The sequence below is a fragment of the Pteropus vampyrus genome, unplaced genomic scaffold (genome assembly GCF_000151845.1).
Source record: "Pteropus vampyrus isolate Shadow unplaced genomic scaffold, Pvam_2.0 Scaffold12, whole genome shotgun sequence".
NCBI classification, from domain to species: Eukaryota; Metazoa; Chordata; class Mammalia; order Chiroptera; family Pteropodidae; genus Pteropus; species Pteropus vampyrus.
Window position 1 is genome coordinate 769,640 of NW_011888793.1, and position 18,443 is coordinate 788,082.

Sequence of the window (18,443 nt, forward strand, 5' to 3'; positions counted from 1 at the left end):
GAGGGCAGAGTGACTGCTTCATGTATATGGGGCGTCTTTTCAGGGTAATGAAAATGTTCTGGAATTAGATAGTGATGATCATTGCACAACATCGTGAGTGTACTAAAAGCCACTGAATTATATGTATGCTTTTAAATGGTTAAATGATTAAGTTTACCTCAATTAAAATAAATTGCTGTTCAGCAGCTCTTCCTGGTCTTGCTGGCCCATAAAATTAGTTAAGTTTTATGCTGAGGCTAGTTTTACAGGGTGCTAAGTAACACAAAAAAGGAGGAAAGTCTTTTCTCCATAGGAATTATATCAGTATTTTTAAGGATATATTTTTGTTCATGAATTTTTTTCTAGTTTTTGCTTCACACCTGAGTTCTAGTCGTAAAGGTGCTAAGTGACTTCTCGGTGACTCCAGGAAGTCACTTATGCCCATTTTGGGTTGTTCCGATCCTTTTCTTTTGGTCATTTTCACAGTTTCTTCTTTGAAAAATGAAAGAAAGAAAGAAAAAAGAGACTATCTGAATGAGTTTAATCTTCTAACAATAAATTATGAAACAAAAATTTGTAATATCGGATTTTTGTTTTTAAAAAAAGCATAGCCATGTTGAAAGCCACTGTCAATTTTAGACATTCATTAGAAAGTTATTTTTGCATGATGGAGTACGAGGAGTCCATAACAATCAGTCTATTTTAAAAACAACAAAAATAGCTTAAAAAACTTTCTTCCCCCAACCCCTAAACTAAGAGCAGCCATACAGTGGCATGTGCAGTGGACCTTAATCATAGTACTGCCCTTGGTTCATCCTGTAGGGTTACATGCAATGGCCAGATAGCATAGTGTTCCTGGTAATTACAGCCCTCTGGCCAGACCAAACCTGGCACATGATTCTTTGTGGTGGCCTCTTGTGTGTGCTGCTTGGGTTCTCCAGAGTTATCTAAGTGATCTGTCTGTCTGCCTTTTAAGTCTCAGCCATCCCTGCTGGATAATCATTGGATTTGAGATCTGGGGGTTAGAAACTATGAACTTCCTTAATAGCAAGTTTTGGAAGTTTGAGGTCAACCATAATCTTTCATCTTCTTTTTTAAACCTTCGGGAAAATAGTATATCAGTGATGAGCAACCTTCTTATAAATGTCTTTTATAAAGTTAAGAAAAAATGTGAAACCCTTTCTCAGCTTTCTTATTTCCTCAGTTTCTTTTAGCTATTTTTAATCATTGTTCCTTGAAAAGGAAGACATTTGGTTGTACTATAGTACTACAGTTAGGTTCTAAGTGTGTCTAAGAATTTTTGATTATTTTATGGATATAGTTTTTTAAATGAGATTTTTGGCTGTAAGCATTTCTGGTAACTTAAAAAAAAAAGAGCTCTCAAGGGTAAGGATTATCCTGTGGTTTTGAGAGTTTTCCAGTTGGAAACTGGAAACTGAATTTTAAAAAAGTATGTAATTTTTTGTGTATAGCCTTTTCTATGAGATTAAGATGGATTATTTTGGAAAAGCTTTATTTTCCCAGACAGAAAATGGTATGATGCTTTCAGGGATGAACTTCCATGAGGAAAAATTACCATAAACTTAATAACAGGTGTTGTTCGGAGTATGGCTAAGTGGATAATCAGTAGACAAATCATAGGTTTGTGGGGATTTTTTTCCTTTTGAATAGTCTTTTCTGTTCATAAAGTGAATACATAATGAGAGACATATTTGTCCCTCATTAACTATAGTTATGTTTTTCTATATGTTTAGATTCCGATTTGTGATATTTAAAATAACCATCGTTGATACTGATAGATTTCATTTTGAGGCTTTTCAGTTTTAAGTGACTCCTTATCAATCTACTTTTTCAATTGAGAGTTAATAGAAGGGTAATTATTTTTGGTTGACCCAATAACATTTTCTCATTGAGTTTTAGTTGTCATATAGGCAAAATAATATATACATATTTTATATTGGAAAATAAATTATTCTTTTTCATTTTTCTGTTGGAGAATTGCTATACTTCTCCAATTATATTTCACTATTATATACCTATAAAATAATAATGTATACCATAACATGTATCATTTGTTTGAATGTAAGTTTTTTATTTTACTTTTGATAATCTTAAAAGGACTTTAATTTGGCTCTGGGCGCTGAGTTTTTCTCTTTCTGTAGCCTTTCCCTCTAGTGTCCTCTTCCCGGTGGTTGGTAAAGAGAGGTGAGTTGACAGCCTACGTGGAAGACACCGTGCTTTTTTCAAGAAGGACATCCAAACAGCAAGTCTACTTCTTTCTCTTTAACGACGTGCTCATCATCACCAAGAAGAAGAGGTAAGCCTTTATGTGGTATTGCTGGCCGTGCATCCAGTTTTAAATCTCTGTAATTCAAATGTCTTTCACAAGTGTGATCATCCTTTCAAAGCTTGAGGTGTTTGATGTATAGTTTCTATATGTGGAATCATGGTAACATCTTTACTTCATTTTCTTTAAAGTACCTGTGCAGTTAAGACTCAAATCATTCTCAGAATCATCATTCTAGCCAGCCTCTATGGAGCTCTTACAGTATGCCAGCCAGTGTTCCAAGCATTTTACACATTTATGTCCTTGAGTTCTAATGACATCACTAGGGAGGCAACACACTTATTATTCCCAATAGGCATTTTTCAAACTTCTTTTCTGTAGAAAATGTATAAAACAGATAAAAGTTGCTTTAGTTGAGAATAAGCTGGGGCACAAGTCTAGTGCTCCTTTTAACTTAATTTAAAATCCACCACTCTTAATGACTCTTGGTCTAAACCATTTATTTCCTTGTGGCTGGGAGGGTGTTAGCAGTACTCCAATACTTCCTTCTTAAGAGAATAAAGTAAATCAGTTGGTTGTCAGCGTGTTTATTCCTCTTACTTCAGACTTTTGGTATGTATTCGTGTCTCGAGACATTCAGGAAGAATAAGGTACAAGCCTTTTTTTTTACAGTGTTATAACTGCCCCCATTCAACACACACAGACACACACACATACACCCCTCAGCTCTGCTTTTCTCTAGGAAACATTATTAATTGTACTCAACATACGTGAGATTGTGAAATATTTTTCTGCTGATCCTTCATAAATATTTTATTTTTCCTAGAATATGAACTTAGAGAAACAAATGTAAATCTGTGTGGCGTGTTATTTCCACATGTGAAGACAATGCTGGTGGGCTGAATTGCTGGCATATAATAGCAGTAAGGGTAGGCCATGGGGTACAAGTTTGAGAAGATGAAGAGAATCATGGAAACAGGCTTCTATAAATATGTGAAATCAGTGTCCAAACTTATCAAGAGATATTTATTTAAATTCTACTTCTGAGTGGCTGACATTTTAGCTGGAAAATTCAAACTAAATTGAAACAGAGGTTGAGCTTTTCTTTTTTGCTCCTTTCAGTCAGACTGTATTATGAATGATTTTAGCTGCTTGGCTGCCTCGCTAAAATGAAAACTTTGGTCTACCCTGAAAAGCCATAATACAACTATAATAAATACAAAAAAGGTGCTGATGATTATTTTTCATACTTAGGAAAATAATGTTTCCATAACTTTAAAAGAAATTATTTCTCTTAGTTGTGGCAGTTTAAATTGTTCTAGTAGCTAAGTAAATTTTATAAATAAAGATTGGAGAGGCAATATAGTTTGTACTTTTATGTTTTGTTTGTTTCCTATGAGATAGCATGTTTCTTTGGCTTTCTTTGAGATGTTTTGATTTTAGGGGAGAGTAATGATATATGACTCTTCAAATGCCAGAACCCTTGGCTTTTAACATCTTCCAGCTGTTGAAATTTTTTTTTTTTCTCAGTGGACCAAAAGCTTTACTTAAACTTTCAATTTTAATGATAAAATATACCAAACCAATTTTAAATACAAATGTAGTTTTGATCATGATGTCTTCAGTGACTTGATGAAACCATTAAGGGCATTTAAATTAGTATAGTACCACTTTTATTCTTGAACTTGCACAGACTTTTGAAAGTTAGAATTAAAGTATATGCTATTCTGCTTAGCAGCATCCTTTGCCCTCCAGAGATCTGCCATTGCCTTTAGTATTGCTTTCCTAGCTAGTCCACATTTACTCAAGTATGTTTGAACTTGAATTATATTAAAAGAAAGAGCAAAATATGCAGCTCCAGGGGAAAGGGCCATCTGAGTACCTAATTTTGCCTTGACCCAAACTGGAATTTTCTTGCCCTTACGATTAGGTCATCATGTTTCTGAGGTGCTCTTGACTCAGAGAATGGCATTGGAGGCTCAAGTTGTTTATGACCTGAATATGTGGCGAGGGTGACAAGCAGAACACGGAGGCTTGACAAACAGGCTTGGTTAAAAATGTACAGTATGCACAGCCGTATTTACTCTGCAGCTTCAAGGAGGCAACTGCAAATGCTTCACATGCCAGAGGCAGCAGCAAAGGAGATACAGCAGCTTTGAATAAGGCAATAATTTAGGCTTGGCTACCAGGTACAGATTAAGGATAATACTTGTGCCAGCTCTGTAGGATGGATCCAACCATGCACTGCCTAATTGTAATTCCAGGGTTCAGTCGAGGAGCTTAGCTACCGGCTCTCCAGCTTTAGGGAGGCTCCCTGGCTGTGGAGAGAGTCAGCCTGGGAGAAGACTTACTCTTCCTCAGTGGATGGTTCAGGCTAAGCATGTTCCACCGATGGCTAGGGTATTTGGCCACCTCAGTTTTGCAGTGTGCGTATTACTGCTAGTGCTTGCAGAGCGGTTAGTGACCACAGAGCTGTCTCTAGGACAGGACTTTTACTTTTTTTAAGACTATCAAAAGGGAGTTTAAAGTTTCTATTAGCTTTGGGCTGGTTGTGAGTCACTGTATTAATAGTTTCTTCTAGCACATTTCAAAAGGATACATGATCAGTTTGACTATTTTGGATGAGAAAGTGAATTTTTTGGTAGCTGATGCTTTGATTGCAGATTACCTGGGTACTTCTAGAGCAGAGTTCTCAATTTAGACTGACAATTCTTTGTTATGGGGCTGCCCTGTGCTTTGTAGAATGTTTTAGCAGCATCCTGGTCTCTACTCACTGTTTGATGGTAGCACTTTCCTCCCAATTGTGACAACCAAAAACGTATTCAGACATTGTCATATGTCCCTAGGGGGCCAAATTGCCTCCAACTGAGAACCAATATACTAGAGTGATGGCAACCTGCCAACCAGCATTATCTTGAGTAGCAAAGGTATGCAAATCTATCAGACCTCACACGGCCATAATCGTAATATTGTAAAAAAAAGGAATAGATTGCCATGTTGTACTCAGACTAATGAACAATACGTCATTATAATATGCAATCTGTGCCTAGAATTAACTTATCTATAATTATTCGGAGTATACAGTCTATACCCCACATCCAACCTTAGGGATTGAGTACTGTTGCCCTTAGTTTTGAAATATGAAAGCTGAACACAAGATCTAAATAAGTTCAGACTCCCAAAATACTTACTTCGTAAGGTAGTTAACTGTCTTAGTCTCATTCAGTGCCTTGTATCTGGCTTACGTCTTCCCTCCCAACTTCTTCTACAGCTAAAAATAGTTTTCCTCCCTGTATTAGTTTCTTACAGCTGCTGTAGCAAAGTACACAAACTAGGTGGTTTAAAACAATAGGAATTTATCGCCTCACAGTTCTGGAGGCAGATGTCTGTTATCAAGATGCAGCAGGGCCACACTCCCTCCGAAGGCTCGAAGAGAGAATCTTGCCTTGCCTCTTCCAATGCCTGGTCACTTCTGGGTTCCCTGGCATGTAGCAGCGTAACGCCAACCTCTGCCTCTGTCTTCACGTGGCTTCTTCTCTCTCGTGTCTCTGCATCCCTAAAATCTTCTCCTTATAAGGACACCACTTACTGGATTTAGGGCCTGCTCTACTTCCGAATGATCTCATTTTAACTTGATTACATCTATGAAGACCTTATTTCCAAATGAGGTCACATGTACATGTACCAGGGGTTAGGACTGCAACATGATTTGTTGGAGGGCACAGTTCAGCCCAATGCCCTCCCTCCGCCCTTTACCCCTACCTCGCTTAAATGTGCTGTAATGTTTTAATCTAGTTCTAGAGTACACTTTTATTTTTAAACATTTTTCATGATTTCAGAATGTCATTGTGGTCATGTGACTTGAGCACCTCTATTTGGAGGTCTCATAGGTTACCTTCATCCAAATCTCCTTCAAATCTGTTCCTTCGCCAGGGTCTATTTCTTCCGTTGTAAAAAGGCACTCTGTTTATCTGGTTGTTCCACAATAAACCTGAAAGACCACTTTGACTCCCATTTTTCACTGTGCTTCCCTATCCAGCCAATCATCAATCTAGGCAGCTCTGACATCGCCACTGCCCCTGTACCAGCCTTCTTGAATTTGCCATAAGGCACACCTAACTGTGGAGGTGCCGGAGACAAACGGGGCAAGACTGAATTGTGTAGCTTTATGGTTGCAGATGGCTCCTGTAGGTCCAGGTATCATGATTTCATTCAGAGACATAGAAGGGAGGCAAGGATGAGAACCAGAGGCTGACCGCGGGGGCTCTTTCCTTAACGGCATTTTCTTTTTTATCAGCAGAGGAAAACTTCCCAGACTGGCCCCAGAAAACTTGTATCTGGTAGGTCAGCCCTGAATCTTAAGACTTTTTGTCTTAAGAGAGGCTGGGAAAGCAAGCACATAACAAAGGAGAACAGGAGAGCGTTAATTGCTGTGGTTTAGCCCTGATGCATCCCCTGGGGCTGGGCACTTTGGGACTTGATTGGCAAGAAGCAGGGAAGGCTGGCAGCTGATTAGATAATAGCCAGTTCCAGCCACAACTAGGAAACCCTCTTTCCCACAGGACACCGATGAACTTACGATGAATTTGGGAAACAGGAAGAGCTCTGTAAAAGAATTAATGCCTAGCCTTTAGGACAAATGAGAAGGGGAAGCATACATTTCAAAGGACACAGAAGTGATTGGAGATTTAGAGCCTACTTCCTTTTGGCTGGCGTTAGTCATCCAGCTGTGGTTCACTGAGCATCTCCTTAGTAGTTCCTTCTTGCTTCTACCAGGCCAGGTATGCCCTTCAGCACATTTGGAGCACACAGCTAGATGGGTCTGGTCTGGATGTGGGCACAATATCAAAAGAATGCTGAAATCTAGTCTAGTCTTATTATCTATTACAGTAAATGTTATCATGTTCCAATTTGTTTTCTCCTGAGTTCTCCAAATCACAAATGATCTAGCCATGATGTTTACATGAATAGTAATAGTAATAACGATAAAAAGAACCTGTAATATTGAGCCTGTACAGTGTGCCATTCACCCACCTCAAAGTATATATGCAGCGTATCATTGAGTTATCCCAGCAACCTTGCATTATTTCCATTTTACAAATAAGGACACTTTTCACAGTCTCTCAGCAAAGCCAGGTTTCTATTGCATCTCTGACTTGAAAGCCTCCTCTCTAATTTCTATCTTTAGCTAACCTAGCGTCAGAGTGTAAGAAAAAGCTTCCTTTTGATAACATTTCCTTCCTGCAGACATTTAAGACAGTAGATTTCCATTTCCTGATTCCTGTCTCATAAATATTGAATATATTGACATAACTTGAACTTTGTGACATGTTACAAATCTTCAGGATTTTTTTTAAAGGATTTTCTGTAATAGAATACTGCCAGATCATTATCCTAAGTTCAGGGATTTAGGTTACAACTTACATTTTCTCTAGCAGTTTGGATGCCCAGTGGCTTAGAGCTGTGTGAGCTCCATGGAGTCAGGGCCTGGTTTGGCCCCACTGTGAGTTGTTCCATCTTGAACGCTTTCCCATCATAGAAAGATGAGGTTGCCTGACATTGTCTCTCTTCCCCTGCAGAATAAACTCCTTCCTCAGGAAGTGAACTTTGAGAGCATCTTGGATAAAGGGAAGGCAATAAGACTCTCTGACTCAAATCACTCTTATTCCTGGAACATAAACTTGGTTATTTCTGACCACTGTGGTATCGGGTTCTAAACACGAGATGGTGAGATGGGGTGGGAGAGAAGCGAGAGCCCCATTTCCTCTTTGCTCCTCCACTGTTTCTCCGGCCACCCCGTATGCCCTGATTCCTCCAATGTCATGAGCCATAAGGATATGGTTTCTACTAGACTCTAAGAGGAGTCGACATTGCCATTCAGTGTTGAAGACTGTGGTGAGTGAGAAGCACACTATCGATGTCTGGAGTCAGACAGAAGTGGGCTTAAATCCTGGCTGTGTGACCTGGGGCAACTTACTCTTAATTTCTCAGAGTCTCCATAGCCTGATCTGTAAAATGGTTATAATAATTGATCTTCTTCATGCAATTTCTGTGAGAATTATATGAGGTAATGCATATGAAGCTCTTAACACAGTGAATAGTCCCTGCCAAGTGACTGATACATACTGAGTGTCATTATTATTCCTAGTGTTTGAAAGATCAAATTATTGGCCTTTTGCTTCTAGAATATTTTGCTGTTTTTTAAAAAAATGATTTGAAACCTTTAGCCAGCGTTATGCATCTGAAGATTGTGGTACACTCTGGGATCAGATCTGGATTTATTGCCTCTGAAATGTGGCTTTGGGAATAAATGCATTTAATTCCATGCCTCTCCCTCCCTGTTGTGAACCCATGTCAAATGAAAAGTAAGTGAAAAATAACCATTCATCTACTTTTATTTTTTTGTAAGTCGACGTGAATCATGTGTACACTTTTGTAGTGGTGATTTTCTTGAGACATCCTCGCAACTGATTAGGAGACAGTTGACTTTGTGGCTGAAAAAGCATCAATTCAGTATATTTTCCCCTTTCATTCAAAGAAGTTAGTAGAAGTAAACTTAAGTTGGAATGTCAGGATTATGCCAGTAATTTGCAGTAACCTCGTTACTGATTTAAGAAGGTAACTACTTGCTCTTCAGACCTTGTTCAGTTCTGGTTATGCCAGGGAGAAAGCTTCGGTAAGGCACTAACAGCCTCTCACACCCGCCCACCTCTTCTTTGTCAAGGACCATGGGTTCAGGGCATCCATGGGCAGCCAGGGTGGTCCCAGGCTGTGGAATCTGGAGATCCGTGGTAACAGGATGGGCGCTTTCTGGATGTGTTGTGGGTCACTGGCCATCTTTTCTGGTGACAGTGAATCACAACAGATCTCTGTCTTACCAATGAATGTGATCCTCATCTCCACTATTTGTTATATTCTTGACAATGAAATAGGAAGCGTGTGGCATGTTTGTTAGTCTTCAGAATTATTTTGAGGAACTGAGCAAGTAAGGCTGTTTGAAATCAGTTCTGGATAAATATTGTGCCTTGTTTTGCTAGTCAGAGCACTTGCCAAATTATTAATTTCTCAACAGAAGTATTTAGCTTGGAGTATGCCAGGTCAACTTGTCCATTTGCAAAGCACTTATGATTATCAGGCTTTTAACAAAATGTCAGGGAATTTAAATGCATGACGTTCCGTCAGGAAAATGAAAAATTATAACTAACATTTCCTGGATGTGAGCCAAGTATGATTAAAAGAGCTTTACATGCAGTAAGATAACAAATGTATTATCTCATTGAATCCTCACAACAATTCAAAGGGATTAGTATTGTTATCCCCATTTTACAGATGAGAAAACTGAGTGTTAGTAACTTGCTCAAGACCACAGAGTGGGTGAGTGATAGAATTGGGATTTTTACAGACATTCTAAATCACGTCTGTACTCTTACCTGTTATAACGTACTTTTTACTTTAAAATCACATATTATCCCACTAAAAACTTGTTTGCATGATTCTAAAACCAAGCTTTAAAATGGAAATTGCCTTCGGTCATGTGAAAAAGTGTTTAGAGCTCTCAACTCAAAATTAGTTCCAGTGTGGTCCACTATTCTCCATCCCAGAAATGTTTGGGTATTTTTATTCCAGTTAAGCACAAGATCAAATATGGGGATTTAGAAGTCATGTTTTCACATGAGGAAGAGAAACAAGTTGAAATCTGCAGAGGAAGAATTCTCATACATGTCTTGAAGGAGAACAGGAACACACTCCTTTGATCTTATACAACCACATGGACTCGTGTGACTCACCACCCTGGGAGAATGGTGAATCCATTATAAATCCCTGAGAGAAAAGCAGGAAGGTCTAGGAGAGGATCTGGGAGAATAACCCAAAGGAAGGTGGACTTGGAAATGTCACTGAGGCATTAGAAGAGGAAGACAGAGTTTCAGGAGGTCACAGGTGCTCAGTATCATCAAATTCTATAGAAGTGAAGAATAGTGGTGAAATCCAGGTCATTGGATTTGGTGGGGTGTTGGGCCACATGACCATGGGCATGGAGGCACAGGGTCTGAGAACATGAAAACATAGGCAGCTGCTAGCTGAGGAGACATTTGTCTTGGCACCAGCAGATTCAAGCAGACGTTTTTTAAGACAGGACAACTGTGTGGCTGTTTAATATGAAGCCTATGGAGTGGGCACTACTGAATAATTAAAAAAAGAAACCACTGTCTTGGTGACAAATACAGAATACTGTGTTGCATTCTAGATGATTCTTGATAGCATATTTTCTTTTAAATTTTATTTAACTCTTTTACGAAAGGAAGAATTGGAGGTGCTGGTTGGGTTTCCATCTGTCAGATTTTGGTTCTAAAAGAAAGTTGCAGAACAAAGCCAAGATGGAATGTGAGACAACTCACAGTGAGGGCTGAGGAACAGTGGGTCGTGTGAAAGCTGGCCTTTGTAATCTAACCTTGCCCCTCACTTCCCTGTCACCATCCTTCCTTTCATACTCATGGCTCCATCTTGGTCAACTAGCCTATTTTCCATTCCTGGTCATCCTTATTAAGTACTTAAGATGTTTGCTAATAAGGGTTAAGGTGGAAACTCGTCCTGAGATATTTGCTTATTTAAAAGGGCCCACCACCCACCCATCACAGAGCATGCCCTGATGGTTCTGAGCTCAGCAGAAAGACCAGCTCTGTCACCACCTCTACTTTATGACTCTTACGGACCCAGAGTTTGGGTCCAAGGAGATATCCTGGTTTACGGACTGAGATTGAGATCCAAATTTTTTTTTATTTTTCAGACGTTTCCCCAGATGTCTCAATATTATTTGTTGACTAGCCCATCAATTCCCTACAGATTGAAATGTCACCTATATCATGTACTAAATTCCGAGATGTGTTTGGGGTCAATTTGTGAACACACCATTCTGTCAACTCATGCACCAGTCCCAGTCGTTGAATTACAATGTAGCTTTACAACATTTTTGATATGTTGTGAGGCCAGCTCACTCGTTCTTTTTCACCGTCCTTCTGTTTTTAGATGTTTATTTTTGTGTGTGTTTTAGAATCAGCTTGATCATTCTCCCTCCTCACTGCCCTGCCCCAACCCTGTTTGTATTTTTGTTGGGATTGTGTTAAAATTATATATTAGTTTAGGAATAATCAATACCTCTATAATATCAAAATTTCCTATCTATACAGGACTTCTTCCAAAGTACAGTATTCAAAAGCTGTCTTCATAAAGCAGAAACTTGTTAAGTTTAATTCTAAGTATTTTATCTCTTTTGTAGAGATACTTCTGTTATATTTTCTGAGTGTCATTTATACATAGGAAAACCTTTTTTTAAATCCAACCACTATACTGAATTTATTGTTACCTTGTAATATATTTTCAGTCACTGATGTCATCTGCAAATAATTAGTTGTTTGTAACAGGGCAAAAAAAAATTCCATTGTCCAATAGTTAATTCAACTATACACTTAGACATCCAGACACCTGGAATTATGATAGTGTTCACATCTGTGCGTTTATTATTTTTAAATTTATTTTTACCTTCAATTGAGATATATTTCAAAAGTATAGAAAATTTTAAACATTAACATACGTATCATCTAGACTTAACAGATACTAACTTTTCGCCATATTTGTCATATCTCTCTTTTTTAAACAAACAAATGAAAAAACCTGATAAAATACTACAGATATACCTTAAGCCTCTCCACTGTTATCCTCTCTTCCTCCTCCTTCCAGAGTGACTCTTATGCTGAGGCTGGTGTCTGTATCACCCTACACTCTCTACTGCGTATGTATATATATAGTTTGGATATTTTAAAAATGTATATTTTATGTGGTTCAAATGTCCTGATTTAAAATTAATAAATATACGCCCCTTATGGAAAATTCTAACCTTTATAGATATTTATGGGACAGAAAGTTAAAAATGCTTCATAATAATCTCTTTAAGAAAGCTGCTATTCACAATAAGGTGTTTCATTTTTACAACCCATGCCGTTAGGTTGCATATAGTAGAATCCAACACTCTCTGAGCTGCTTAACAAAAGAATGCCTTTGCAAGGGAAGACTAATTGGGGTATATATTTACCACCACGTCCTGTTCTCTACTGATAGTTCTTTATCTTGTTAAAAAAAAAAGAAAGAAAAGAAAGGAATCTCAACAAAGGTTACAAGACTTTAAGTGGGTTTCAACAGGGAGATCCTTCATTGTTTATACCGTGAGCTACAGACTTACATAGATTTGATTGCTGCGCCTGATAGGAGCCGCTGCTGTACAAAGCAGACAGCCTTGATGAGCAGCTGGTAAACTTGGAGCACATATAAGACAATCAAAGGAAATCTACATATAAACTTCTCCATTCGAGGAAAGGTGGTTTTTCCATTTGCCTTTTTCTGAGCAATTTAACTTCCTAATTACATGATCCAAATTGTTTCAGAGACTATGTAAACCATATGTTTGCTAAATGATGGAGACAAACACGGGGAAGTCTGATTAGCATCAACTTCCCTCAGGAAAGGGGTTTCTTTCCCAGCCCAGCTTTGCCTGCTTTCTACTTACTGAACATGGGTGAGTAAGCAGAGGATGGAAATAGGGTTGGAAATAGTTCATCTGGCTATGGATTCTCCCCTCTTCCTTCTGCTTAAGTACATATTTTTACACAAACTTTATCCTTTTGTATCAACATGAGATAGGTACTGTTTAATACTAGGAGAAGGAATTTCATTTAGTATTTAGCAGATTTGGAGAGGGGAAAATATGATTATTTTGAACCTTTATAAGATTAAGTGTGTGAGTGTATATGTGTGTGAGAGAGCAGGAACAATGAGCAGGCTAGCAAGCGTGAGCTACTTTTCAGTTTTTGTATTATTGGGTTTGAATAATAGTTGACAAGGATAAATAATTTACTATGGTTACATGAAATTAAATTTATTTATATTAAATTCATTGAAAGAGTAGTGAAGAAGTTGTAAACATTATTTTTACATGATGGAGAAATTTACAGGTCAAGATAAAATAATGATGTTGGGTGATTGCTCTTGAATGGGTTAAAAACAAAAAAATGAGCAAACATGTTTCCTGCATCCTATTTTGGATTCAGAAGTCAAAACAGCAGGAAAATTTCTTGTTTAGATGGATGTGCAGATGTGTAGGAACGGGTACCTGGAATGAACTCACATAGCTATGAATGTGGTGGCTGCAGTTAATCATCCAAACTGGACATTTGAGTGGACAACAAGCATAAAATGGGTCAACGGTCACCCTAGCTCTAATGGCCTTTTAGTTGTTATTGCAAAAGAGAACAATTAAAAACATTCTATTAATTTATCTTACTTCTGTCTCTAATTTCTACCAAAGACAAAGATTCAAAGCTTTGAGGAAACACAATAGCTGGTATTGTTTGTATTTAGGCAAACACTGGGGAAAACATGAACTCTGAAAATTAAGAGGGGGAAAAAAAGACTTAAGTAGTTTATTCTTATTAGTTTACATTAGTTTCCTGTGAACTCCTGGTCTTGAATTTTATTGGGGACTTTGTGCTATGTGAAACCACTTTATGCTGAAGAATTTTTAGAGCTTGAGTCATCTCAAAGGATGGTTTTACAGCATAACATTTCTTGGCCTTTTATTTCTTTGGAAATACAAAGAATACCTATGCAGTTTCATGGTTTAGGGCACCACCTAAACACCTCGTGTGCATAACATTAGGGACCTCGGATTTCTCTATGTGAAGTCTCTATCCAAAGAATTACTTTTAACCAGAAATGAGTGTCTTTGACTAACAGCTCATCTTTTTTTTAACTTGTGAGTTGGACCAAGAGTGACCAGAGGTGCAGAGAGAGGACAATAGCAAAGAATCCTGCGTTCGTTCACCTTGTTTTTTTCTCATGTTTCTGATGTCGTTAAGGGTTTGCTTTTGTTTTTTGTTTTGTTTCATTTTAGTTTAAGTCCTGGGCTGTTAAATCCATGTCTCGGATATCTAGGAAAACGTTATAAACTTATTCTGCTCTGCCAAAAACTGATTGCTTTGTTTCTGGTAAACATGGTCTTTTAAAAAATATAACCTTATTTGTTTATAAAGTGTATTATCCTGCTTCCTCCTTTTATAAAAATCATGTGAGCTTCGATAAGCTTCATTTCGATGTGAGTAATACTTTGCATATCCTGAGTGTGGCTGTGCTGGTCTGTAGGCAGTTTCAGGAGACCTTTGGAGAGGATCTTGCCTTGTAAACTTTCGATTAATACGGATTAGTTTCCAAGCAACCAAAGGCCCGATGAGAAGGCAGTATTTTGCTTATTTATATGGTCACTGTGTTTGCTGTTTTTTGAAGGGAGAATCTATCAAACTAAATTTTAGAAAAGATCATGAAGATTTTCAAGGAGCTTTACAAAAGAGTGGTTGACAGGCAGACATCCACTACTGAATGAAAGAAATTCTAAGAAATCTTGAGCAAAATGGCCTATTCTGAAATTCCAAGTATAGTTGACTGGGCACAAGAATTTTTCTTTTCTCTTAGCTCCCCTTAGTTTATATATTTATGTTTATTATTAAATAGTTGATATTGTTTCTAGAATATATTATGATTTATTGCATAGTCATCTATTTAATTCAATGGTTATTTATTGAGCTCTCCCGTGTTCAATCACAAGAGTGCAGGTTCACGAGGGAGAGCTGTATCTAAACAGGGCTGAGGTTTTTTAAGGAGATGAGTATGTATGCAAGGAGCGATTATAACTACATGCCAAGAAATCCATGCTGGGTAATTTAATAAATATGGATGAGAGGACACAAAGGGTTTAAGGATAGGGGAAAGGTGGTAGAGTCAGTGTCTTGTAGGAACTGGTGGGCTAAAGAATCGGTGTTGATTGGAAGAGTTAAATTGGAGAGACAGACGGTGCTGGTTAGAGAGAGGTTGCAGATAGTAATGATAAGGTCTACGGTATGATGATGGAGGAGTTGCTGAAGTAAGACAGAGGACCAGACCATTAGAGAAGGGGAAGTCAAGGACCTGAGGGATCAGGGTAATGGAAAGCTCTCCTACATGGGAAGTCAAGAAGGAAGTAATGTTGGGGAGAGACAGTGAGCCAGCAACTAAGCAATTGAGGGAGGATGAGGAGCGATCCAGGGGTCTGTAAATAACTATGATTATGAGATGGAGACTGATGGCTGAGCTTCAAAGCTGAGGATTTCTTGGGAGGAGGAAGTGATCATTGTCTAGGAGCAGCCATGAGAAGCAAGCAGGCAGAGACCCTTCAGGTGAGGTGATGTTCTCTCTAGGGAGGGCCAAGTTTCTGTTAAGGCAAGAAGGTAAAGGAAGATTTAGAGCAGCGGTCGTCAACTGTTTTGGCACCAGGGACAGGTGCTCCTATGAATCAAGTGCTTGATGATCTGAGGTGGAGCTGAGGCAGTCATGCTAGCACCGGGGAGCGGCTGAAAATACAGATGAAGCTTCACTTGCTCACCCACCGCTCCCTTCCTGCTGTACAGCCTGGTTCCTAACAGGCCTTGGACTGGTACCAGGGTCCACGGCCCAGGGTTGAGACCCCTTGTTTAGAGAAGAGGCTGAGGATTTAGGAGATGTTGCTAGATTCCTTAAATGATGGGCATTTCCAGAGGACGCACCAGAAGGGGTTCAGGAGCCCAGGGAGGTGCGGCTGGATGAGCCGAGGTCATAGCCTGGGGGTGAGCATCCAGGTGGATGGTGAACACGGGGCTTGAGAGTAGACAGGAGGAGAGGGGTCAGTCCCAGAGATTACCGAAGCAGGTGGTAAGGCTGTGCGCTTTGGAGAGAAGAATGCGTGGGGTGTCTTGCCAGAAGCAAGCAGACTTCTGGGGTGCTTCTCCCCTCCTATGTCTGGTCGCTTGGGGGCTGGAAGTTAGGCCTTGGTACCCAGCATATGGATATGTTTGGGATGCCCTCTCCATTCCAGGAATGGAGTCAGGGCCGGGGAAGTACTATTATTTGAGCATTCCCACAATGCATGCATGTCCCACTTGTCATGACAGTTCCAGAATATTATAAAATGAAGCCTAGGATTTTTTATATTTTTTTCAAGATTGCTTTTATATACTCGAGATACAATTTAGTATATTGCAGAAAAATAGTAATTACTAGGTTTAATTTGGGGTGTTATATTGATTCATAATCAGATATAATTCGAATTATAATTCATACTTTTAAAAAGTCATTCTCTCCTTATCCTCCTTCCTTGTGACTTGAAAGTGACAAGGTCACAGCCTTATCTGCTGAATTATTAACATGTTCTTTTCCCTTTTCCTTATAGTGAAGAAAGTTACAACGTCAACGATTATTCCTTAAGAGATCAGCTGTTGGTGGAATCTTGTGACAATGAAGAGGTTAATTCTTCTCCGGGGAAGAACAGTTCCACAGGGCTTTATTCAAGACAGAGCTCTGCCAGTCACCTCTTCACACTGACTGTCCTTAGTAACCATGCGAACGAGAAGGTGGAAATGCTGCTAGGAGCTGAGACGCAGTAAGTCTGCCAGGGCGAGGGTTTCAGAACATCCGGTATCAGTCTTCTCTGCCCACCTGTCCTTGGTCTAAGATTCCCTAGGTGCAGTACCTGGTAGCTGCTAATTTTGTTTGTTGAATACTTATATGTGCCAAGCACTGGGTCTAGCTGCTTTATGCAGACGCTTGTCTTTTCACTGTGACCTTCTCCGTGTCTTGAGGGATAGATATGATTTTTGTCTCCATGAATCCTGATAGATGCATTGTACAGTGGTCTCCCCTTATCCACAAGGACTATGTTCCAGAATCCCCAGTGGGTGCCTGAAACCTCGGATAGTACCAAACCCTCTCTATACTATGTTTTTTCCTATAATGTATACCTATGATAAAGTTTAATTTATAAATTAGACACAGTAAGAGAGTAATAACAATAACTAATAATAAAATAGAACAATTCTAACCATACACTATAATAAAAGTTCTGCGAATGTGGTCTCTCTCAAAATAATTTACTGTACCGTATTCACCCTTTTGTCTGTGATATGTGAGATGATACAATGCCTGCATGATGAGACAAGGTGAGGTGAGTGGCAGGCATTGTGATGTGGCGTTAGGCTAATATCGACTTTCTGATGGTACAGCTACTAAGGGACTAACGGGTGGGTAGCATGTGCAGCATGGATGCGCTGGATGAAGGGATGACTCGTATCCAGGATGGGACAGAGTAAGAACAGGTTGAGATTTCTTCATGCTACTGTGAATAGTGTGCAATTAAAACTTATAAATTGTTTATTTCTGGAATCTTCTAGTTAATATTTTCAGACCTTGGTTGACCACAGGTCATTGAAACCATGGAAAGCGAAACTGCAGATAAGGGGGCAATGCAGTGCTTTAGGTGATGTGATTTTATATTCAGAGAGTGGTTTAACAGTTATTGTACTTTGGTCATTGATAAAAAGTATGACCCATGAGCCCCAGGACTATGACTTAGCTGGTAGTTTGAGTCTAGGCTGTACGTTTTCTTAGATAATGGAATCGAAGTAATTTCTCAATTACCTACCTTCAGCCAGACAGCAAAAAGCCCAGTGCTTTCTGTCTAAAGAGATCCTCAGTTTGGGGAAACATACTGATGGGTCCTCTCTCCCGTCCCGAGTTTAAGCAGAGACTAAACAGTCACCCCGTTGTCCTTCTACCAGCGGTTGCTGCCATCCTCACGCTGGATGAAGGGAAGGGGGCTGCATTTTCAAGTTCACCTTTGTGATTTGGTCTAGTTAGAGATAGTTGATCCATCTATTTGTTTGAAATGTGGAAACCTGCTCTTGGAACGATTATTACAGGCAAGGATTGTGTTGGATCAGAGGACGGATCAGTGGAGGGAAAGGAGAAGTTCTCTAAATCTTTGTCCTCTGCTGTCCCTACACACATCTCCCACCCATGTTCCTCCCCGCCCCAAGGTTCCCACATGGTGTGTTTAAAATGGATCAGCAGCTGGTGAATAGTCATCCTAAAACTGAAGCAAAATCTTAGTGAAAGTAAACCCAAAGAATATCTCTGCCTTTTAAGAGTGTTTTAACAGTGTTCCTGGTTCATTAGAGACATACATAAGAAAAAGGTTAAAATTAGAAAGCATTTATATAAAACGTTACAAGATTTTATACCCTTTGGCACTAGAAATAATTTTGCAAAGTCTGGAAGAAAAAACAAG

The 18,443-nt window shown here is 39.1% G+C and overlaps 1 protein-coding gene across 2 annotated transcripts in view; it reads left to right on the top strand.

Moving 5' to 3' along the window:
* Positions 1-18,443, top strand: part of ARHGEF26 (Rho guanine nucleotide exchange factor 26) — a 133,289-nt gene that overhangs the window by 98,533 nt on the left and 16,313 nt on the right. For both annotated transcript variants that reach the window (XM_011379226.2, XM_011379218.2), the window contains exons 11-12: positions 2,142-2,296; positions 16,551-16,760. In XM_011379226.2, coding sequence (XP_011377528.1) covers positions 2,142-2,296; positions 16,551-16,760 — 365 coding nt within the window. The remainder of the gene's footprint in view (positions 1-2,141; positions 2,297-16,550; positions 16,761-18,443) is intronic.